The sequence below is a fragment of the Ambystoma mexicanum genome, chromosome 4q, assembly GCF_040938575.1.
Source record: "Ambystoma mexicanum isolate Mex_15411 chromosome 4q, UKY_AmexF1_1, whole genome shotgun sequence".
Lineage (NCBI taxonomy): Eukaryota > Metazoa > Chordata > Amphibia > Caudata > Ambystomatidae > Ambystoma > Ambystoma mexicanum.
Window position 1 is genome coordinate 441,605,334 of NC_090928.1, and position 24,758 is coordinate 441,630,091.

A 24,758-nucleotide genomic window follows, 5' to 3' on the forward strand; every position below is an offset into this window, starting at 1 on the left:
ACCGTGTTGAGTCAAGATGGATCGACGGCAGAGTCGAGCCGCACTACGCCCCTTGTTGAATGTTTTTCCGAGCAGCTGAGGCTAGAAGGGATATCTGACTGATGGGGAATATGCGGGAAAAAAATCCATAGAAAGAACATTACTGGTAAGTAATTTCACCATGTCATTAACATTCATAAATCAGCACATTGCTTCCCTGAGCTTTCTAATTCCATTACTAATAAAAATGATTTATCAGCATTTGGGGCGCATAATGAGTTCCACTGTTAAGAAAAAATGCTGTTAAAAATGCTGGTGATTCTGGCACCAGCATTTTTCCCGAACCAGGGAAACACAAGTTTGCTGATGGGGACACTGAACTACCGGCAGGCCTTACCTGCCAGGAGTTCAGGCCTCTACCGGCAAATAAATGCCAGAATCACTGGCTCCAGTACTACGGATGCCGGTAATTCCAGCAATCCCATCCCATGGAGTCCTGTTGGACTCCATGGAATGGGAACTTTCCGGCGTCTTCGCCGCCCATAATATCCCAGTAATACCGGGCCCTGGAAACGGTAAGCCAATTTTTTTCCAGCCGTCACGATTACGGCAAAACTGTAATTAGGGCCATTGTCATCTAAGATCGGCTATATTTTCAAATGAGGATAGTAATGTTTTTCAAATCAAGCCCATCATTGTTTAGATTGAAATTAAGAGAGGCATGAGATGCATAACCATCCAAACATATGTCTCTACAATTCTTTGTTGCATTAACTACAAACTAGGTATAACAATGCAATTTGTCTGCTGTCTTTTTCCAAGGTCTCCTGGAGTAATATATAATAATAATAATTTTTATTTTTATGTAGCTCTTTGATGTAAAGCGCTTCACATAGGACACATTTACATACATTACTCATAATAGATAAATCATAATCCAAGTTACACCATTCCAGATCAGTAACTTTTGTTATTCCATAATAGACATGTACGTTCTGTTGTATTCAGGCTAGCGACCCAATACAAGGAATCATTTTTGCCTAATTGACCTCCCTTCCCAAAGCGTGAAGTGAATCCTTAATAAAAGGTTGATAATGTCAATGCTCAGGCAATCATTTCTTTGTTCTTCATGAAGGGTTAGCTTTCAATTGAAAGCCGAAGACACATTTCTGCTTTCAAACGTGATCAACAAGCCTTGTTCTTCAATGTTATTAGGGGGTTTCTTGGTTCCCGGCACATAATTATTTGGGTGGTCATATTCCTTACATAATAGGTTGCTCTTCCCTATTCTAGCATCAACTGATTGAGCAGCTCTATTATATAAGGAGTTTCCAGCACCAATTATAGTGTTTTCATTTAAAAAGGATCGTAGGACTTCGATGAGTCAATCATTCATAGTCATTGAGGACAGAGGTAGAAGCATGTTTTGACAGGTGGAATTGGGGCAGCCCCATTAAGATTCCTATGGACAGTAAGTAAATCTTGGCTTGACCCTACTGTCGCCATTGTTTATGTCACAAGGGTTTCTTAAAAATGCAATCTTGGTTGTGTTATTTGGACCGTTTTACACAGGTTACAGTTGAGGGCTACTTGAGGGGTCCCATTGGTCTGACACCAGGGCCCTTGGATAAAAGGAAGAAAAGAGTTTTAAAGTTATGACTGCATTTCTGGTTATTTTATGTTAGAATTGAATACAAATCTTACTACCGGCCTATCTCTAAAGGTTATACCAACACAATCCCCTTGTTATCTCTTTGGACTCTGTACTGTCTATGGGATTATAAAGTATGGTTAGTAGGGCGGCAATCAAATGTGTATTTATCAAATGTATAGTCTTATAATCAGTGACTGTTTTCTGCTTCAGTAGAGTTCAAAGAACTGGCCAGACCCCCTGTCAGTACAACCACCAAGGGTTGTGCTTCGGGCAAAAATTATAAGGCTCCTGAAGTTGGCATTTGTGTTCTCATACTCTGGTCGATCCTCCTGGGAAAAGGATTCCTTTTAAAATTAGTTTTTGTAATTATCCTGGTTACAGATGGCCTGAATAATTCATAGAGGATGTTTCAAATGTTTTATTTAAATACAGCGTAATGTCCGTTGACTGGCCAATTCATATTCTCCATGATAGACAGTGGGAGGGTTCAATCAAAGGCACAGGCTGTAAAAAGGATTTGGGGGTTGGACCCAGGAAACAACCTCTGGTAAGTGCTACTGGCTAGTAACCCCTATTGCCCAATAGCTCATCCTTCTACTATACTTGCTCTCACCCCCTCCCCACTTGTCGCCTATACCCCTCTCCTCGCACCTTCACCTCTGGTCTCTTGGTCCGCTTGCACCTCCTTCTTTGACCTCGCCCGAACAACCCACACTCTGCATTTCCCAAGTCTGCTTTTAACATGTGGGGCAGATGGTTCTGTGCTCCTCTCCCCTTCCCATTGGTTACAGCGCTCACCTGACACTCTGCACTGATCAGTGGCTGTCTTTTCCCCAGAGCCCAGGAGAGAAGCTTTAAACATCCTTCTAAACACCACCCCCTTTTCCAACACAGTTTCAACAACAGTCTGGTGGTTTTCTAGCATTCTGTTAGTATACATTCAGTAATAGTTTGGGTGAGTCCTGTGCTATGATGCGATGCTGGTCGCTGTTGGGAGTTGGTGCAGGATCGTGGTTCGTTTGGGTTGTCTTGCTTCCCTATCCTCCTTTGTTTGGACAAAGTGAGGATCTTCGTGTCAGGATTAGTCAGGCGAGTACAAAGGCAGCGAATATGGCAAGGGAAATGTGCACTAAATCACACAGTGAATAGCTTCGAATTAAACTACGTGCACACAGGAACGACGACTCATGTATGCTAGAACCCAGGAGTGCAAATAGAGTGTGACAACAAACCCAATTTATGAAAAGGGATGTGGGGTAAGCACCTGATCGCGAGGAAAGTCGGCAAGCGCCTTACCCCCAATTGCTGTTACAGGTACTGACAGCGCTAAACCCACGTGGAGGGCAAGCAATGACAGGATCTGTGAACTAACACTCTTGATGGTATTAAATAAGGGAACTAAAGAACTGTACTAACGAGGACGAGATAAACCTCTTGAATGTCAGCTAGCCCACGAATCCTGTTGATGAAACTGGGACCCAGAAAGGCTAGAACAGCAATGGGAGGAAAACTAAATACCTAAGTTGGAATAGTGATTACAAATTAGTGAGGAAAACATAAGCATTCACACAGGAGCTAGCTACAACCGCACACCACACCTAATAATCAAATGGGAAATAAATGCAGAAGTGCAATGGAAAACATGGAATGGATCCCAATAGAAAGTAAGGATCAGGAGCAGGGAAAAACGAAATAACCAATGCAAACTTCTCCCTACCCCTCCAAGGAAAAGACAGGAAGCTAATCTAAGAGGAAGGCTAAGGCATACGGGTTTACAGCAGCAAAGGACAGAGTAAAAGAAATATAGAACACAGACAAACTGGGCTGCATCTAAAAGGGGAAAGCACTGAGAAATGCTGCCTGCAAACAGAGGAAGACAAAAAGGGAATCAAGGGAGCAGAATTCAATTAGCGCATGAATCTGAGATTCAGGGCGGAGGAACAAGAAAACAGGAACTAGGAACTAGGTACAAAGGCAAGGAACAAGGAACAAGGGACTAGTCACAACAGGAACACTGCAAACGATGACCAGCGCTGGACTGAAGTAAGACTGAGGCTTTTAAAGCTGCTTAACGAGCACACGCCTCAGGTGTGCTGATTGCTGCACCTGCAGCCACAGGTGTTGCCTATCCTCCACCCAACCTTGTCCTGCAAGGGTGGAGGTGGAGCAGTGGGCCAGGCTTTCTTGGAAGCATAGTCATTTGGTTAAAGAAGCATGCTGGCTGCCAAAAACCTGGAATGGATCCGGAAGGGAAGTAGCTTGGAAAATAGGGATTTAGCGCTCCCAATTCATCACAGCACTGTAGCATAAGGTTCGGAGGAAAGGTCCAGTAGGGAATAAACCCCAAATCATGCCCCCAAGTGGTGGGAACGGGAGCGAAGGGAGCGAGTCGTGACACTTCGTGACTGCTCCCAGGTGGATTGTGGGCAAAATTGAATTTTGCAACGGAAGAGAAAGATAGGGATAGAAAATGCACTCAGAGGTTTTGGAAGATAAGTGGCACAAGTGGCGACATTTATGTCTCATATGGGCATTCCAAAACTGATGCTCCTCCAACTCTCACTTCCCTAATCTGAGACAGGGATGACTCAGGCTTTTGTTCTGGTGAGTCTCCTACTGCAAAAGAAAGAGTGAGGTTCCCTGTTCTTCCCGCTGACCGGGTCATGACCCTGACCCTGTCCCAAACTCTCCAAACATTCTCTCAAGTCCCCCTCTTCTCTGACTCCTCTAGCTGACTGTTTCCCCACCCAGGAAAAGGTTTTCTTGGCCCTTGAACAGTCCTTAAACACTAGTCGAATAGTGGGAAGTCTGTTCCCAGTAGGAAGTCTTCCTTGTGTGCTTTGGTGCCAGAGCTGATGATATTGCTTAGTTTCCTGCAGGAGGGATATTGGATCTCCTGTAAACCTGGATTCCACTTTCGTCTACTTGGGCTCGATGTAAGGCGAGACTGGCCTTCACCTCCTGGAGGAGCTGGCGGAACTCGCATTTCGCTGGGTTGAATCCTTTCCTTTTTTCCACACTCCTGGGTTTACCTTGGCCACAGAGGGAGTTCTGGATACCTGGACCGATTAAACCTGGGCGCTCTCCCCCTTGGGTACTTCACCTCTCAGGGTGGCCGTGGTGTCCCTGTATAGAGTTCCATGGCAGTTTGGCCCTCCACCAGAGCCCTCAACGCATCGACCATGGTTGTTGGTATAGCCCCGGCCACCTGGTTTACCTGCAATGGGTGTAGAATTGTAATGGATTGTGTTCTCCCACGCATTCCTCATCTTAGATATATTCCTGTGGTAGCAGCAAACTTTGGATTTTTCTGCCACCAAGCGGCGCTGTGTGTCTGTTAGGCAGAAACCTGTGCAGTTCCCTTAGGGACCGCTGCAAAAGATTTAAGACTACAGGTGTTTGGCAGTAAACCCACTTGGTAGCAGTCTGTACCACACAGATTCACTTGGTAGCTGTGGCTGAGCAGTCAGACTTCCCTCAAGAAGAGTTAGGCAGTATGCAGAGTATACACCATAGGTACAGAGACACAGTAGTACAAACACTGACCAGAGCTTTGGTGTAAAAGTATATAATTATTTATTTAAAACCACACTTGTAAATCACACTAGCAAAAAAGAGGTAAGTAATTTCAGCACACGGTCACTATCATATATATACAACCCTAATTACTTATTAGACAAGTCTTAATGAGAAACACCACTTATTTTCAGACAGAGGTGAGCGCTTAACATAAGATGGCACTCTAATAAGTTATTAAACACGGAGGGGAAAAGGCAGAGTTATGGAAGCACGCAAATTTCAATACTTTTAAATGAACCACAGTGAGGCAGGTTAGGCAAAGTCTACACCCAGGCGCCTTGAGGAGGGCTTCTCTGCAGAAGCCCGCCAAAAAGACGGTGAACGAAGATGGCGAACCTAATTTGCCGCGCAAAGTAAAACACAAGAAGGACTTTAACCAGAGCCAAAAGAAAGACGATTCGGTCAAGCAGGTTTATGTTCGAGGCTATTATAATAGCCAAGAACAGTACCACATTTATCTAATATAATCGCAGTAGAAAAGTTAGGGTAGATACCACTGCCACCAGCCAAGTCTAAATGTTAAAAGAGCAAAACAATGCTCACGGAGGTACAGACAGAAAAGGGGTACCAATTATCCCTTTCCAGTATTCCATGTAAGATGGAGTGTACTGAGTCTGTGGCAACTTTACCTTTCTCTGGGGGACAGTAGTCAGCCCCAGCGAAATGTAGTCAGAGGGAAGTCTAAAAGACAACCCTGGGTTACTACACTAAAGGTGCTGTGTAACCCGCACAAGAACCGGGACACCTGGAGTTGTGTGCTCCAGTGCCCAAGATCACACAATGAGTAAAAGACATAGGCCAAAACACATGTAAGAGTGGAAAAAGATGTACACTCTTACCAGGTGGAAAAAATAAACTCCAGAAATCATGCAAAGCTGCTGGGGGACTTACTGGGTGAGGGAAATTAGCCCTAGAAGGAGAATTCTCCCTAACATCCGGATAGTCAGCAGGTAATCCAAGGAAAAACGACAAGGAAGGGAGTTAGCAGAGGGAACTAACCCGTACGGAACGAGGGCCACACTAGAGTCGGGTTGGTGCACACAGGATACCGTTGAAAGTTCAGTGCACGAGTCCTGAGTGGAAGCCCAATCAAAAGGTGTAATGGGATTGGAATGTACAGTTCTAGATAATGAGTGTCTGAATTGTGCCCTTATTTAGGAGTGTCTGAAGAAGTCTACATTTGCAGAGTGATTCAAGAATACCAAATGTCGAGGAAATGAAAGTAGCGCTATCAGGGTGATTGGGAAAGTGGGTGCCAATCTACAAAACTAGATTGCCAATTGTAGAAAGCCTGCTCCTATGTGGAACTGGAGCAGAAGTGTGATACTGAAGGACCGCTGATGGAGGCGGTAGCAAGCAGCTCTGATGTGGAACTGGAGCAGGTAAGTAATTCTGAAGGACCGCTGAGGGACGAGGTACCAAACGGCTCCAAGGCGGAACTGGCGCGGGAAAACTAATATTGAAGGACCGCTGAGGGCTGCAGTGAGGTTGAAGCCGAAAGAGCGAGTAACTCAACTTCAAAGCTCCGGAATGCGAGGTATCTTGTAACGATCAGAAGCATCGTTACCCTGGATACATCGCGTTATAAAGAATCACGTGACCAGTCACGGACTGCCAAGGTTGTCACGTTAGGAGGGCGGATCACGTAATGTTAAATGCAGCTTTAACAACCGTAAACAGTGTAGAAGAAGCGCAAGTAAAAAGATGTAGTATCATGCGTTTAAGAACGTGTTTAATGGAAACGCTTCCCTGGCAGCTTCCCAAAGAGTCTCAACTGTGTGTAGAAAGGCCTGGCAGTCCTAACGGCCGTATGGACAGGTAGGAACTACCTATTGGGAGCCCTCCATGTAGCAATAGGTGGGGAAGCAGATATCCCAGGTTGGCCGGGGTTGGCAGGCAAGACAGAGTCCCAACTCTGGACATATGTCAGATAGCAACGTGGTCGTCCCTGCACACAGTTGCTAAACCTTATTGCCTGGACACGTTATCATGTCAGAATGCTTGATTTGGCAGAGCAGTCTTCCTGAATGCTTTAAGATCGAATTGCAATGGGAGTTGCTCCTATTTCCTCCTCCTAAAACAAGATTACTGCTTAGGGAGTTTTTCTAAGATGAGGAGTCAGTTAGTGGACACAATCTGCCATTACTTAGTAATTTTGTTTCTGATGGATTGTGTCCTCCCATGGATTCCTTATCACCCTCCCTTCCTTCCATTCAATAAGAACTTCTTTGTCTAAATCTCTTCCTCATTGCATTCCTGGCCATTATAAATAAAATATTTCATGCCTAAAAATTCCCCAACTTTGCTGAGCAGGGGAAAAACATGAAAGCTTAGGTCAAGGGCATGGCGCTGTCTACTTATACCAATGCCGACATCACCTCTGTCCCTGGCGCCGAGGACTGTTGAGGAACTTCAATGCCAAATGCAATGCCAAAGGCACGCGGCGCCACCCATGACCGCAAAACAATTTCCGAAGTTTGCTGCTATCACAAGACTATATCTAAAATATGTACTGTGTTGGTGGAACATTTATCATAAATTCGTTGCCAGAGATAAATTATTTGTTCTTCTCTTTCTTCGTTGGTAACAGTCATCTGGTCTACTTCAGCAATGCGTCTGTCCCTTGGGCCTTTGTGCATTGCAGTATGGCAGGCGTTGGAGACTGTGACTGGAGTTGGCTGTCCCTTTGGGGATTTGGTTGTGTTGGTAGTCTTCAGCAATAAGGGGTCTGGCGAGCCCAATGGGTTCTGGTTCCTTTTAGAGTTCTCCTCCGATGCTTTGGGCCTAACCTTGGCCTTCTTTAGATCCACAAAGTCCTCCATCTCTGGGACCAGAATGTTTTCCCACACTAGTTGGGCAATGGGTTGGCCATTTCTGATTGTGGTTCCCCAGGTTGAAGTGGATAATGGTCACTTCCTCTTGATAATCTCCACTGATGATTCCAGCCCCACATCTAGCAAGTGTCCACTTTTCCATCTAGACCTGCTGTAACCTCTATCTGGAGACCTATTCTGACCAGCGCATTTCTTCTTGGTGGATCTTCACCACTTTATCTCTGTACAAGGCCCTTCGAACAGGACTCGCCCTGTCGCTCTGAGGGTGACTATGGTTGGCAGTTTTGCAGTCTTGGTGGTATGAATTATCTTCCACATCTTCCTGCCTGTTGGTCCCATCTAAATTAGACCCTTACCCGGCAGATCTCCAGTTTTGGATGTCTCTTCTATGTTCTGTTGGCATAGGTCGACCGCTGTATCTGGGTCTAGAGGATCCCATGATGACAACATGGGTCTGAATACTTCACGGAATAGCAAGGATATTTCAATGGTTTTATTGAAATACATTGTGAAGGTCTTTTCACTGCTCAACAAGTACATTATTCAGGCTAGACAGGTGGTGTGTTCCAATAAAGGCACTGATTGTAAAAACTTCTCTAAGCACCTCCCCTTTTCCAGCATGGTTTCAACAACAGGCTGCGGTCATTTTCCTGCTGTTGTTCTGGCATGCTGTGGGTCTAAAAGTTAATTTTTCTGTAGTTGGGCTGAGGCTTGTGCTCGCCTGAGGTGCTGATCGCAGTTGGGATTTGTCAGATGCTCGTGGGTTGTTTTGGTTGCTGTATTTCCCCTTCCTCCTTTGCTTGGATCCAGTCCAGTTTTTCGTTGCTGCTCCCAGTTGGATTGTGGGAAGTGGAGTCCTGCAACAGAGGGCCGAAACATGGCCAGAAAATGCATTGGGTGGTGTTATTGGTGACATTTGTGGGAAGTGTGGGGGGGGCAGGGACTTACCCCACCCACCCCTCACTCCCACTTACTGGATCTGAGACTAGACTGGTGAGCCTCCTGCTGGAAAAGGGAGAGCGGGGGTAAACCCCCCCCTCCCTGCCCCCTGAGCCCCTCGTCCCCCTGACAGAGTCATGACTCAGACCCTGTCACATAGTCCTCCTGCTTTCTAAGTTATTCATAGAATTCCCTGTTTTTGTGATATTATAAAGGGGCCAATTTCATCCTTAGGGTATGTTATAAGTCTACTATGTTGCCGTTTAAAACTTGTAGGGGTCAGCATGTTCTTCATTCCTTTATAGTGTGTTATGCTTGATTCTCTATTGAGCACTAGTGGGACTTAGGATCCTTATCCAGATGTACTGAACAATGTTTCATTTATATTTCTTGAAAGGCCTGTAATTATGTTAGGCTGTAATCAGTGGTCGAAGTGTACTAAAAGAAGTAGTGGAACTATGTTCCCTACTGGACTGCCCCGCTCACCACAAACCCCATCTCTGCGCCCCCTTCCACACACAATCCAAACCCCCAAACAAACACACCGGCTATTTATGGGAATGTGCAATGCAGTTCACTGAAGTGCAGGCTTCAACCTCTTCCTACACTTTTATTTTAAAACTAAACCATTCCAGAACTGATTATTTTTAAAATAAAAGTATAGGAACGGTGAAACTTAAAAATGAAAAGTATGGGAGCACCGCTCCCGACCGCTCCCACCCACTTCGACCTCTGGCTGTAATACTCCTATTTTAATCGTAACTGCTGGCGCCAAGGGCGGTGACAATTAGAGGGTAACTTTTTATATTGGAAGGGGTCAGACTGCCTAAAAAAATCTCTCAACAATCTGATATTTGACTTTTATTTCTCCAATTCTAATGTATTCCTTCCTCCCAGGGATTCCTCATCTATGATATTCTATCTCCAGGTAAGCTGTCCTTGGGAAATTTTGTTGCCACATGAGGGTGCAGTCCTGCTCCGTTCGATGACTCTGTGCCCTCGGCGGACATGACGTCAGTGCCAGTATATATTGCGGTGCCACACCCCAATTACCATAGTTCTTTTTTTTTCCCGCTCACTCAGTATGCTTCGGGAACACTGTTTCTATAAAACCTTTCCACTGTGTCATGTCACACTCCAATAAATCCTTGGTCTTTAAGACCTAGGCGGATTGTGCAAGACAATAGTCTTTCTCTAACCCCCACAGAATTTATCTTTACTTTCTAGGGCAAAATAAAAACGATCCGCAGGATTGGGGATTGTGCCAATTCATGTTTCCTAAGGTCTTGCAGATCAGAACAGAAGAGGACTTGTTTGAAGTTGTCGGGTGTGGCATGGGTCAGAGCGAAATACCAGTCTCTGGCCCCCCAAAAAAGAAGCTGCAGATCAGAAGAGGTCACGATCCCGAGAGATTCTTAGAAAAAAAGTCTTCTTTGTATTCAAAGACGAGGAGGCACCGATCCAGGGACTCGATCCGATCCTTGGAGGATTCGGCGTTGCAGGTACCTTTTCCTACTTAATCCTCCACCCCATAGGAATGGGAGACCTTTCAGCTGAAGATGCTAGACATCTTTGTCTAGGCCTCGGTGCTGATGGCTACCGCAGGGCCCTCCCCGCTCAGATGAGCCGACAAGGATGCCTATAGAGACTGTGACAGCATGCCTATGGGCTACGGCGCAGCTCAATATGATTCAGATCTGGAATGGTGCAGAGAGGCTCTGTCTTTGGGCGTCAGAACCACAATCGGACTCCTCTGTACTTACCGCTGTTGGCATCTTTCGTTAGCGCAGGTGCTCCTCATGATTACGCCCCATTTCTGTTGGTAATGTTCATGTCAAGGATGACTGAAATCTTTGATGAGGAAGGTGATCCAATTCATTATGGGTTGGAACCGTTTGACTCCAGAGAGAAGCAAAATATCCCAGAGGAGTTTTACGCTGAAGGGGAGGATCTGTTGGAGCTAGTCTATAATTCCCAGGAAGCCTGTGGCCTTGATACATCCCCAGAGTTGGACATCCGCCCAGCACCCACTCTGCTAAAGCCTCATACCTTGTTCCAAAAAATAATTGGGAAGGTTGTAGAGACATGGGGTTTATCAGCCACCACCAGACCTAAAGCTCAATTTCAGATCACGAATAGCCTGGATGTGGGCCCCGCCCAAAGAGAAACCTTGCTGCCATTTAACCCAGCAGTTCACGCACCGGCATTGGAGGTTTTGGAAAAGCCAGCCTCAGTCCCTGCGGTCGAGAGAGACCTAGCCAGGAAGCATTGTCCAGTTCCTTCAAACCCATCGTTTCTCTCCTCCCATCCCTCTCTGAGAGCCTGGTCGTGCAGGCTGCTACAGACAATCCGAAGAGCACAGACGTCTACTCTTTGCCCCCTCACATTGAGAGCAAGAGGTTGGACGCCTTGTCGCCTCTGGCAGCCTGGCCCTGTGGGCGTTGGATGCATCCTGCTCCCTGGCCAAATTGTCCTTTTGACTTTTGGGCTGTAGTGTCAGTGGCGGCTGAGAATCTTCTGGAGGGAGTGATGAGACGAGGATTGACACCCTTTTAATGATAGCAGGGAATTATCCCGTCAGATCTTGCAGTCTTGCTTTGACACAGTTATGTGGTGTGAGCAATGGCCACTGGCATGGTCATCAGGAGGAACTCTTGGATGAGGACCTCAGGGTTCACTCCAGACGTCCAGGCAAAATGCCTAGACTTTCGAAGGGATTGTGTTCTCCGGCGTATTCCTTATCTTTGATGTTACCCATCCAAGCTTGCTGCCCTCGGAAATTTTTTTCAGTAGAGGGCGCTGCGCGTCGACGTCCCTCGAGTCGGTGTCCCTCGACAGCCTCCGTATCGGCGCCAACGTCATCGGGCGTATAAATAGACTTGCGCAGCGTCCGTTGCTCAGTTCCGTTTTTCTGTGCTTCGTGGGCCTCGGAAACGTGACGCTCAGTTCCTTTCTTCACGAAAAATCTGTTTATTCTTCGAAGATTATTATCTCAATACGATGGCTTCTTCATCCGAACCATCAACTCCACGGTACGGTTTCAAAACATTTCGTGACTGTGGGAAGAAAATGTCGTTAACGGATCCTCACAGGATCTGTTTGTGGTGCCTGGGGTCGGAGCATCACTGTTCGGAATGCGAGGACTGTATGTCCATGACGGCGAAAGCCTTGTTGCAGCGTAAGGGGAAGTTAGATAGAGGTAAGAGCTTTAAAACTTCTACTCCCTCGAAAGTTTCTTCGGCTGAGTCGAGACATTCGTCTCCTCGTTGACAAAAAACATTCCCGTTCAAGATCTCGAAGCGGTTTTCATCAGTCTTCGAGATCAAAACACTCTAAGAAGAGGCATCGTAGATCTCCCTCTTCTTCTTCTTCCTCTACTTTGCCAAAAAGGGTCACCTACCCCACGAAACACAGCTCTCCAGCTAAATGGGTGGAATTCCGTAAAAAAATGCTTAGCATCTTCGAGAAAGCAGCTTCGACCCCCTCTGAGACGTCTAAAGGTGATACCCTGGGTGAAAGAACAAAACGCTGCGAGTCGTTGAAACCAGTGAAAGAAACTACTCGAGAGCGTCATGAACCCTCGAGTAAAAACAGTAAGACCGCATCATCGACGCCGTCGTCGAAGGTTTCTTCGACTCATAAATCTGGGTCATCGACGCCTTTGTCGAAGGGTCCTTCGCATAAATCGGTGGCATCGACGCCGTCTTCGATGCCACTGTCGACGCTGATAAAAGACAAACCTACAACTGTCACTACGACACAGACAGTAGAGGTGTCGAGAGCTTCGACCATGGCGTCGAGGATGCCGTCGACAATCTCGACGACGCCATGTAGGATTCCGATTCTCTCAAGTGCATCGAGGTCAAACTTTCTCTACGCCTTTTTCAGGATTGTCAAAGCCATTTACTTCCACGTCGACAACCTCGACATTTTCTCAACCTGTGACAACCAATTTGGCTCCCTCTGCTCTAGAAATGGGTTTTAAACCATATCCTAGATCTGATTACTTTAGAGCCTTGTCCTCTATATATGAGGAAGGGGAGGATTCTGACCATGAGAGACCTTTTGGTTTACAAAGGACTACAATACCCATGCCAGAGGAATTAATCTCTGAAGAGAACAGGTTAAAAGACCTTCAGGATTCTCTGCATGAGGCAAGTGGTTTAGATACTTCTCCAGAAGTAGAGTTTGCTAAACCAGACTCTGGAGAGCATGCTGAGGCCCCTTATAGGCTTCTGATGGCCAGAATAATTGAATTCATGGGCTGGTCTACACCTACACCTTCCTTTCAGCAGGATGACCTTATTGATATTTTAGATAAAGGTCCACAGGAGGATCCTGTTGTTCCCTTTCATACTGCTCTACAAAGAAACATTTCTGCAAATTGGGAAACTCCTGAAGTTATCCCTGCAGTAAATAAAACATATTCTGCTAAATTCAGGGTATCAGCTTCAGATCCTGAATATCTGAGCAAGCATGCAACTTCATCTAACAGTAGGTCGGCATATCCTACGATTCCACAGGATAGAGATGATAAAAGATTTTATGCCATGTCAAAAAAAGTATTTTTGGTATATAGCATGGTGCTTAAGTCGATTAATGCCACTTGCACGCTAGCAAGATTCAGCCACACACTTTGGGAGTGTGCTTCATCTGCGGCTGACTGTCTTCCAGAAGGAGAAGAAAGGGATGCATTCTTAAACATCATCAGGGATGGAAAGGATGCAATGTGTGAGTCCCTCCAAACAGACATTGATTCTGCTGACAGCATCAGCAGGGCCATGGCGGCAAGTACCACAATCCGTAGATTTGCGTGGTTGCGGAAGTCTGGTTTTGCTCCAGACGTACAGGCCAGACTCCTGAACATGCCCTTTGACGGCACTTCTTTATTTGGGAAGAAGGATGATGACAGCCTGGAGAGATTACAGACATCCAAGACAGCACCGAAATCCCTTGGGGCTGCAATCCGGCAGACTCCAAATCGTCCCTCAAGAGCTTCCTGGAGGGGTAGGTCCTTTCGCTTTTACTTAGCATTCGGAAAAGGCAGAGGGCAGCCAGCTCAAAGGGGCCAAAGACGATTCACCCGTGGTGGACAAGGAAAAGGTACAAAAGCCGCAGCAGCAGCAGGCGCCACTTTACCCTCTGCATCTGCGTCAGCTGCTTCTAAACCCCTCTGAGGTCTCTCCTCACAAGACACCAGTAGGGGGAAGGTTAACTCAACATCTGGCAGGCTATTACGTTAGATGCTTGGGCATTGGAGACAGTTGCCCAAGGTTACTGCCTGCCCTTCCTACACATTCCTCAGAGTCATCCACCAGGGAACAACTCTTTGAAGTTTCCAGACCCGCTCCTTATACAGGAGATTGTAGACCTGCTAGAAAACGGTGCCATAGAACGGGTACCCGTAGTGGAGAGGAACAAGGGTTGGTATTCCCCCTACTTCCTAGTACCAAAGAAGGACGGAGGACTGAGACCCATCTTGGACTTGCGAGAATTCAACAAATTCCTCAGGAAAGACAAGTTCAAGATGGTAACTCTTTCTCAGATCCTTCAGGCCCTCTCGCTTCAGGACTGGTTCGTATCTCTAGACCTCCAGGATGCTTATTTCGATGTGTCAATCCATCTCAAACACAGGAAATACCTGAGGTTCGCAATTGGCAACTCTCACTATCAATTTCGTGTTCTGCCATTTGGGCTGACCTCTGCCCCGAGGGTCTTTATCAAGCTAATGGCAGTTGTGGCTGCAAGTCTAAGGAGGGAAGGGATTCACTTCTACCCCTACCTGGACGACTGGTTGATCAGAGCAGTAGCTTCGGAACAAGCTCAGACCCTGATAGATTATGTCTGCCACTTTCTTCACAAGCTGGGCTTCTCCCTCAATTTAAAGAAGTCACAGATGATACCATCACAGAGACTCCAGTTCATTGGAGCAGTCCTGGACACTTCCCTGGGAAAAGCCTCCCCACCAGATGTGAGGGCTCAAGATATTCTACATATTGTCACCAAGTTGTAAAATGCCCAACGTCTACCAGCCTTCGACTTTTTGAGGTTTCTAGGCCTCATGGCATCCTGCATCTTCCTAGTGCCAGAGGCTCGCCTGAGAATGAGATCTCTACAGTGGGCACTAAGAACCCAATGGTCGCAATTCTCAGGAAGAATGTCAGATCTCCTTCAAGTGCCGGACAGAGTAGCTCGAGACCTTCAATGGTGGGCCTTTCGGGAGAACATCTTGAAAGGAGAACAGTTTTGGCAACCTTGACTGGAGATAACAGTAGTCACGGATGCCTCACTCACGTGGTGGGGAGCCCATGCCAACGCCTTGACAATCAGCAGTCGTTGCTCTCCATTGGAGTCCAGGCTACGCATCAACCTGTTAGAGCTGAGAGCATTCAGACTAGCGCTGAAAGCTTTTCTGCCATCAGTACAGGGAAAGAATGTCCTGATAATGACGGGCAACACAGTGGCAATGCACTACCTCAACAAAAGAGGAGGCGTAGGGTCACTGCCACTGTGCAGAGAGGCAATGCAGCTCTGGTATTGGGCAATTCAAGAGGGAATCTCTCTATCGGCTGTTCATCTGGCCGGAGAGAAGAACTTGACGGCAGACGCTCTGAGCAGGCAGAGCACAGTTTCCCACGAGTGGGAGCTAGCTCAGGAAGTCCTTCAAGAGATCTTTGCTCTTTGGGGAACCCCGCAGGTGGATCTGTTCGCCACCAGCATCAACAAGAAGTGCTTTCAGTTTTGTTCAAGGGAATTTCCCCCGAGAGGAGCTCTAGGGGACGCGTTCGTAGTGGACTGGGAGTTCCCACTCCTGTACGCGTTTCCTCCAGTCCCTGTCTTTCCTCAAATGATCAGGAGGTTGAGAAGATTCCGGAAAGCCATGATCCTAATTGTCCCGGATTGGGCCAGGAGAACGTGGTACCCGGACCTTCTGGACATGTCCATCTGCCCTCCAATTCGTCTTCCGCAAAGAGAGGACCTTAAGGGCGGTTTGGTTCTCCATCCAGACATCAGAACTCTCAACCTTCACGCTTGGTTTCTGAAAGGTTGAGATACAAGGATCGGGATCTCCCGGATGACGTCATGGAGGTGTTGCTTTCGGCCAGAAGGCCAGCAACAAAAACTTAATACCGCTGCCGTTGGAACAAATTTTGCAGCTGGTTTAGGGAAAAGAATATTAAACCTTTTTTCATGCAATACACCAATGGTGTTATCGTTCTTGCTTTACTTAGCAAATTCAGGTCTTCAAATTGGTACAATCAAGGGCTATCTTGCAGCGCTGTCAATCTTTAAGCGTACTGCTGAGGAGCCTTCATATTTCAAATTACCCTTGGTAATTCAATTTCTGAAGGGGTTAACTAATGTTTATCCCCCAAAGCCTATTCAAGTTCCATTGTGGGACCCAAATCTAGTCTTAAAATGTCTGATGGGTACTCCTTTTGAACCACTCCATTCCTGTTCATTAAGAGATCTCGCTCTTAAAACAGTTTTTCTCGTGGCTCTAACATCTGCCAGAAGAGTGAGCAAATTACAAGCTCTATCTTGCAAACCTCCTCATATAATCTTTCATAAAGACAAGGTGGTTTTACAAGTGAAGCCTAATTTTCTCCCAAAGGTGGTTTCTGAATTCCACATTACTCAGAAAATAACCTTACCTTCGTTCTATCCTCCTCCCCACCCAGGGAAAGAGGAAGAGAGGTTACACAGACTGGATCCAAGGCGTGCCTTGAGTTTTTATATTAGCAAACTTGCTAGGATAAGGCAAGCAGACCAGTTGTTTGTAGGATACGCAGGGCACAAATTAGGATTGTCAATCACGAAACAGACCATTTCAAGATGGATCATTTTAACCATTCTAGAATGCTACAAATTAGCAGGAAAAGAGCCCCCTCAACATCTTAGGGCTCACTCAACCAGGGGTATCGCAGCCTCTTCGGCTCTCCAAAGAGGGGTTCCAATTAGAGACATACATGCGGTTGCCACATGGTCGTCCGCACATACCTTTACTAAATTTTACATACAGCCTGGATTCCTCCTCTAGTCAGAAAACAAGATTTGGGAAAGCTGTGTTGCATTCTGTGCATTCTTAAAGGGAAATATTTCATGTTTTACTCCTACCGCCTCTTCACATTACTGCATGGGAGTCTATCAAAGATGAGGAATACGTCAGAGGACACAATCCCTTCGAAGAACAAGTTACTTTCTTACCTTGTAACGTTCTTTCGATGGATGTTCCTCCGACGTATTCCTTATCGCCCCTCCCATCCATCCCCGCAGTAAAGCTTTCCTTGTAGTTGCAGCTTACGCTCCTTCAAGGTTAATAACCAATTAATGCAAAGCAATTTTAAGCTTCAAAACAGAACTGAGCAACGGACGCTGCGTGAGTCTATTTATACGCACAATGACGTTGGCGCTGATACGGAGGCTGTCGAGGGACACCGACTTGAGGGACGTTGACGCGCAGCGCCCTCTACTGAAAAAAAGTCCGAGGCCAGCAAGCTGGGATGGGTAACATCAAAGATGAGGAATACGTCGGAGGAACATCCCATCGAAAGAACGTTACAAGGTAAGAAAGAAAATTGTTCTTCTTTTTGATGGGCACAACCTCTTAGGGGCCAAGGGCAATGAGTTCTTGCAATAGTTCTAGTCATCCAACGTCACACCGAAGAACTTGGTCTTAGCTGTTCAACAACCCTCTGCTCCTGCAGTGAGGGGAAGAGGGTTTCATCCCTTCTCCTCTTACGCCCTCCATGTCAAAGGACAGAAAGCCTACGGTAAGGAAAAACGGTGCCTTCCTCCCTGCCATTGTAGAGGTTATGGAGCACAGAGAGGGGGCATTGCTGCTGCTGTGCCCACTATCCCACCATGCACAAAGGTCCTGTGATGAACACTTCATACAATGTACTCCAGTGGGGGTAGCAAATCCCTGTTCAGTGAGGAGTGGTAATGCACTACTCATTCCGCTTGGGCCTTGAAGGTGCTGAATCTGGGGTGTTGGCTCCCTTTTCTTCAGTACACTGCTGACCATCCACCTACCAGGCCTTGTCTGTCTCCAGACCCTCTCCTGTCAGAGGAGGATCATCAGCTTCTGGGGAAGGGTGCCATAGAGCTGGTGCCTGGCTCCCAACGAGGCAGTGGCTGGTATTCTCTGCAGAAAGACGGTTCCTGCATTCCATCCTGGATCTGAGGCTCTTGAAGTTGTACCTGCGCAGGGCAAGTTCAAGGTGAACACACTAGCCCAGATCCTTCAGGCCCTTGATATGCAGGACACGTTGGTGTATCTAGATCTTCATGGTCCTGCCTACTTCCATGTGCCTATACATCTTAAACACAGGAAGTACCTGGTTTCACAGTGCAGTCTTCCCACAAGCAATTACAGCCTTTCACTCAGGATTTACAACAAACTGCTAGCGGTGATTGAGGCTCACCTCAGGAGGAAACTATCCATATCTTCTTTTATCTGCCCCTGACCAGGCTTCGGAATACCTGCACAGTTTGAGATTCTTCCTGAACATAAAGATGTCTCACGTTTTGCTGTCCCAGACCCTCCCATATATCCGTGCGGTCCAGGACACTTGCCTGGGCATAGCTGTCCTACCCAAAAACCGATTGACAAGCATCTTTCAGATGGCTCATGTCTTCCAATACCAGGAACAGGTTCCCTCCTCGACCTTCCTGCATTTACTGTGCGTCGTGGCTTCTTGCATTCTGGTAGTGCTGGAGGCTCGGTTACATATGAGTTTGCCTCAGTGGCTACACTGATGTCCGTGGTCTCTGTTTCAGGGAAACATGTCAGACCTCTTGTGGTTCCCGAACAATGTGTCTCAAGACCTTGTGTGTTGTCCTTGAGAGGGCCTATCTTCAGCAACACTGGCCCCAAATGACCGTGATCACAGAATGCATCCATGATGGGCTGAGGCTCTCCTCTGCAAGATCGAATATTGAGTGGGCTGTGGTCTCACTTAGAGTTGAAGAAACCCATCAACCTGCTGGAATTAAAAGCGATCAGGCTGGTCCTTTTGTCTTTCTCCTCCCGAACAACACGGTGGCCATGCATTACCTCAACAAGGAATGAGGTGTGGATTTCTTGCATCTGTGCAGAGAAGCAATGTGACTGTGGTTCATGGCTCTGGAGAAAAAGGTGTCTCAGACAGCAGCCCATCTGGCAGGGTCAGAGAACGTCCCAGCAGATACCTTGAGCAGGCAGACTTCGCACTCCCACAATTTGGAGCTCTGCCAGGAAGTTCTGGAGGTGATAGTCTCCTTCTTGGAAACACCTCAAGTGGACTTTTTCACCTCTAGTGTGAACAGGAAGTGCAAATTGTTTTGCTCCATGGAATTTCTTCAGCAGGTAGCTTCAGTGTTTATGCACTTAGGATGGAGTGGGGCTTTGAACTGTCCCATGTGTTCCTGCAGATCCCTTTCATACTGCTTGTTCTCTGGGGACTATGCCCATTTTGGCCCACACTGATTCTGTTATTTCTGCACTGGACCCAGAGGACGTGGTACCCAGAACCTCTGACATGTCCATTTGCCCTCCCTAGCGACTTAGTCGAGGGTGGACCTGCTCTCCCAGTCGGAAGGTGAACATTCATGCTTGTCTGCTGAGAGTCTGAGATACAAGGAGTGAGACTTGTCAGACAACATCGTAGGTGTACTGGTTTTAGCTAGGTCGGCCACTAAATCAATTTATTCCTGCATATGGCGTAAATTCTCAGCTTAGTGTTGGGCGAGAGATACTGGGCTACTATTTCAATGATTTAGAGAACCCTGGAGCAGGGCTCTTTCTTCACAATTCCCACGTTATTCAGTTCTTACAGGGATCGTGCAATCAGTTTCCCACAAGCCAGTTTGTGTTTCGGCCTGAGATTTAAATTTAGTATTGAATTTCTTGATGGGCGCAATGTGTAAGCTCCTGTTTTCTTGTTCATTAGTATTAGTCACCCGTAGGGTGATCTCCTCCTAACCATCACTTCTGTGAGATGGTTGAGCAAGATCCAGATGTTGTCTGTTAAACCTCCCTTTTTGTTTTTTTCCAGATATGGTGACTTTGAGAGAGAGAGAGAGACTGTTCCTTCTTCCTGAGGTAGTCTCACATTTCTAGCTCTCTCAAAAGATTTACCTTCTGTTGGTTTCTTTCCTCCGCAGCATCCTTCTAAGGCAGTGGAGCGATTCCAATTGCTGGACCCAAGGTGGCCCTCTGCTACTACGCCCCCATATCATAGATGTCAGGAATGATTACCGGCTTTTTGTGGGTTATTCTGGTGCCTTTGCTGGCACCGCTGTGACTGAGCAGACCCATTTAAGGCGGGTCACTCTCTGCATCTCAGAATACTTCGATCTGGCTCGGTAAGATGTTCCTGGAGACCTCTGGGCTCGTTCAACCAGAGCGCTGGTTGTCAGCTCTACCTTGCAGAGTGGTGTCCCTGTCTTGGATGTTAGCCAGGCAATAAAGTGGGTCTTGTTACACACATTTCACAAGCATTCTTGCTTGGATTTCCCATCGGATTTCCCATCGGGATGCTCACTTGGACAAAGCAGCCCTCCAGAGTTTACTGGTTTCAGTGGTGTTTTCTCCCTCTCTTCCCTCCTCCAGATCTATGTACTGCTATGGTGGCCTACTATAGATGAAGAATTTGTGGGAGTAAGGAATCCATTAACAGAACAAATTACTTACCTCTCAGAGATGATGGATGTTTCTCCCACAGATTCTTCATTGCCCTCCCAACTTGCCCCTCTTAGCAGTTAGCTTCTGCATCTTATCGATTCTGCGATCCCTCTGTGGCTGAGTGCTAGGGAAATTGGCAGAACTTCAGTCATGTGGCGCAGCACTTGGATATGCACTGGCCCTGATATATACGGCTGACTGGTCCAGACTGTCCGGTGCAGTGCTTATTGAGGTATTCAAAGAAGCTGTGCTTAGCACCCTGGAGAAGAAAATATTTGGGTAACAGCTGCGTTGGAGATAGAATATCATAGATGGGGAATATGTGGGAGGAACATCCATCAGAACGAACATTACCGAGCGGCAAGTCATTTGTTCTTCAGCTATATCATTTTTTAATTTACTTTTCAGTTTTAAAATAATCTTTGTTTTTGTAGGAATCTCTTGATGAAGTTACAATTAAAGATACCTTGGAAGGTGACAACATGTACACCTGTTCTCACTGTGGGAAGAAAGTGCGGGCAGAGAAAAGGTAATTTGGAAACAGTAATTCTATTTGTTATGAAAGCAAATTTATTTCGTAAAGTTCTGAGTGTTTGTGTGGTGCCAAATCTTTAAAACCTAGTTAATGTTTCATATACTTTTTAATCTGTCATTTGTCTGCTATTTATTCTGTCATTTTCCTGCTATTTATTATGCTATTTTATTTCAAATAACACTCTTACCAAAATAACTTTTATGTCTCTAAATGATTTGTTAGACTGTTTTATAACCTAATTACGATAAGCCAACGGTTATATATAGTAAAATATTAGTAAAATGTAGCTAAACAGTTTTTACCTCTAATTGTACACTTCACATGTTCAATTGGAAAGAGAAATCATGTGCTTTTTTCTGTTCTAGCCATAGTGCTTCCTGTTTAAAATGTTCTTGCTGGTTTTACATTGGCACAAATAAAAACACCATTGTAGAACGTATAGTTTAATTCATCTTTTACTTCCAACAACCCTTCATTAGTGACAATAATAAAATGAACCTACTATGCATACTATATGATTCGTAACTTCTGCTTCATAGGAATTTTGAGTTGACTATTATTTGCTCCTGGAGGTTCAGGACAAAAATGCAATCTCCTTCATGTGTATGATTTATAGCTGCTGGCTATTTCTCTGCTCCAAAGTTCTAACCTGTTGTCGTGAAAAAATAACCAGACTCTTCCAGTGAATTGTGAATGACGTTTGTTAGGAAAGATTTTCATTTATGTGTAATTTTTCCTCCAGTTGTGAACCCCCGAACTTTTTGCTGTTGTCTGACCATCCTAGCCTGGCTTTTTGCAGTGGAGCCCAGCCTTCTGCTGTACTCCGATGGGCTTTTGCTCAATTTTGTTATGGGGAAACTGACATGCCCTTAAGACAGTCAGTACTGGGAGACTTTGTTTCCCTTAATCTTTCACTTTGTTGCTATTCTTTAGCAACATTTTAACAGTCAACAAAAGTACCTTACAGTAATAGTGTGCTGGGGTCTTCCTTTAATTTTTAAGGCTCTAGACACCCTCCCTTAAAAGATTTTTCGGTAGATGTACAAATGTGCCTTGAACAAAGCTGGTGGCAGCTGTTACCTTTCATTTTTTTTCATTTTTAACCCTTTTGTATGGTCTATACAGCGTCGACCGCAGGACAGTGGGCAGTGCCTAAAATGCCCATGCCACAAGGTCCTTTGTTCTGTCCTTTGGCCAGGTCGAGAACACCCGGGAAATCCCTTTTTTGGTCATGCAGACCGCCGCGCAAACAGAAGCTTCCGCTGGCTTTTGCATGACGTGTGTGTGCCTCCAGGATGTGGGCTGGACTGTCTAGTTCCAATACACATCCTGGGTGCCAGGATGTCTGGTGTGTTGAGAATGACTGGGCCCACCGTGGTCCGTGATTGGTCTACGTCTGGCATGGCTGTTTGTGAGCAGATCTCTCATTGGTATTGTACATTTTGTTACACTATAAAAGTCTGACCCCACCAAAAGACCTAAAACAAACACCACGAAACGTTCGGACTACCAAAAGTCAGAACTTTTCGTGGTGTGTTTGTCTTTTGGTGGGGTCGGACTTTGGGACTTTGGGCTTGGGGGGTTGTCCCCCACAACTCGCCACTCACTCCCAGCCCCCAGCCAAATGTAGAAAAAAAAACTGGGGGCTGCGGGCGTGTCCCCCGCAATACCCTGCTCACTATGCTATACAGTATAGTGAGCGGGATGTTGCGGGGGACACCCCTGCAAAACACCCAAAAAAATACAAAAACGGGTGCTCCAGGGGTGTCCCCCATAAACCCAGCTCGCTGTACTTTACAGTATAGCGAGCAGGGCTTGCGGGGGAAACCCCTGCTGCTTACGAAAAGAAAAGCACCCTGTGGCCAGTGTTCGAAGTGTACGAAAAGTAGTAGTGGAACTATGTTCCCTGCTGGCCTGCCCCTTCTCCCCACAAACCCCATTGCCACAACCCCTCCCACACACAATACACCCCCCCAATCACTTGCACCTGCTGTTTAAGGGAAAGTTCAGTGCAGTGCACTGAAAGTGAAGGTTTCAACTTATTCCCACACTTTTATTTTAAAACAAAACCATTCCGGAACGGTTTCTTTTTAAAATAAAAGTATAGGAGCTTTACCAGGTAATTTAAAAAAGTATAGGAGCACCGCTCCCGACTACTCCCGCTCACTTCGACCACTGCCTGTGGTGCCGGTTCCTGATCACGGAAGTGAAAGGAAACTGGCGCTGCAGGGACACAGCATGAAGGAAAGGTAATTGGGGTTTGGTTATGTTGGGGGTGTGGGTGGGAGTGTGGATATGTAGGGGTTTTGAATGCGTGTTCGCATGGGAAATGTGCAGACCTTTTGTGGTTCGCACATTTCTCATGGGAACTTGTCAGAGACAGAAAAATCACGCAGACCCCTCTAATATGGTCCTTTTCGTTTTGGTGCGAAAGAAATTCTGGATTAGAGAAGGCATCTTACACTCATTCCAGGTCGATCTCTTGAGTGCACACCAAACGTAGGAAATGGAGCCATGCATCCTGAAACCAAGAATCAGAACCGAGGAACCGCTGGTGACCCGCTGGAAGGTTTGGCACCCTGAACCAGCTATCGTCCCATTGGTCCCCGTGTTTGTAATCGAACAGAAGGTCTGAAAAGGTGCTTTGACCTATTGGAATAGTGTGACTAACTATTCTCTGCACCTCAACCTGTAAATGAGCCTTCTCGGAAGTGTTCCTGGACAAACCAGTGAACTGAGCAGCTTGCACAGGACCTTTTCCCTGGAACCGCTGCTGTCTCGAGTTGACACTTGAGCATTTGGAGATTGTAAGCTCTGGGTATAAGGCACTCTCCTGCCGGGTTTTATACACCTAGCATTCCTAGGTCTGGAATTGGGAGAGTCTGCCTGAACCCAAGCATACGCAGTCACTGTATCACTCAGCTGTGGTGACGAACTTTGTGGGTGCCGTGCTGATGTGCCCCCCGTGCCTTCAGACTTGCTGGAGTGGAATTGGCTTGATCCCTTCATCAGGAGCGGAAATCGCCACTGTCCAGCCACAGAATCATCCCTGGAATGCAGCCCCTGAAAGCCACAGAGCCGCGCAACTGCAGCATTTGAACCTGCGACCAGCAGTCGAGTCCTTTTTAAAGTTTGGTCCTGAGTGCACCGCGGGTCGGCGAGTACTTGCAATCCTTACAAGTGGCCCCTGGCGCATCCATCCATTTGTACGCACACGAGTGTCCCTGAGGGCCACTCTTCTTTATCGAGGTAGGCTGTGCTACCAAAATATTCCCAACTCTTGGATCCTGTTCTACCCTCTTCGGGAGACCATCCTTGAATAGTGGGAACTTATTCTTTGCTGCCTCGCCCACCTTCCTGAGTCGCTACAGTCCCTGCGTTTTGGTTCAACCGCAGATCGCGTGCACCAGCACCAAAAGTACTTTTGAGCACAAGGCTCCACTCATTTTAGGGATTGGACTGCCTCTCAGTTAGGGTTTGAATAGTGAAGGACTACCTAAATAATATTTGCACTGTATGCTCCCTTTCTTTACAGATTGTAGACCCTTACTGTGTGCTATTCGTTTAGGC

At 46.5% G+C, this 24,758-nt stretch overlaps 1 protein-coding gene across 1 annotated transcript in view; it reads left to right on the plus strand.

Annotated features, from left to right (window-relative positions):
- The window catches only part of USP34 (ubiquitin specific peptidase 34), a 3,618,222-nt gene that overhangs the window by 2,371,661 nt on the left and 1,221,803 nt on the right, over positions 1-24,758 (plus strand). Inside the window, exon 47 of the mRNA XM_069608012.1 lies at positions 21,088-21,182. Coding sequence (XP_069464113.1) covers positions 21,088-21,182 — 95 coding nt within the window. The remainder of the gene's footprint in view (positions 1-21,087; positions 21,183-24,758) is intronic.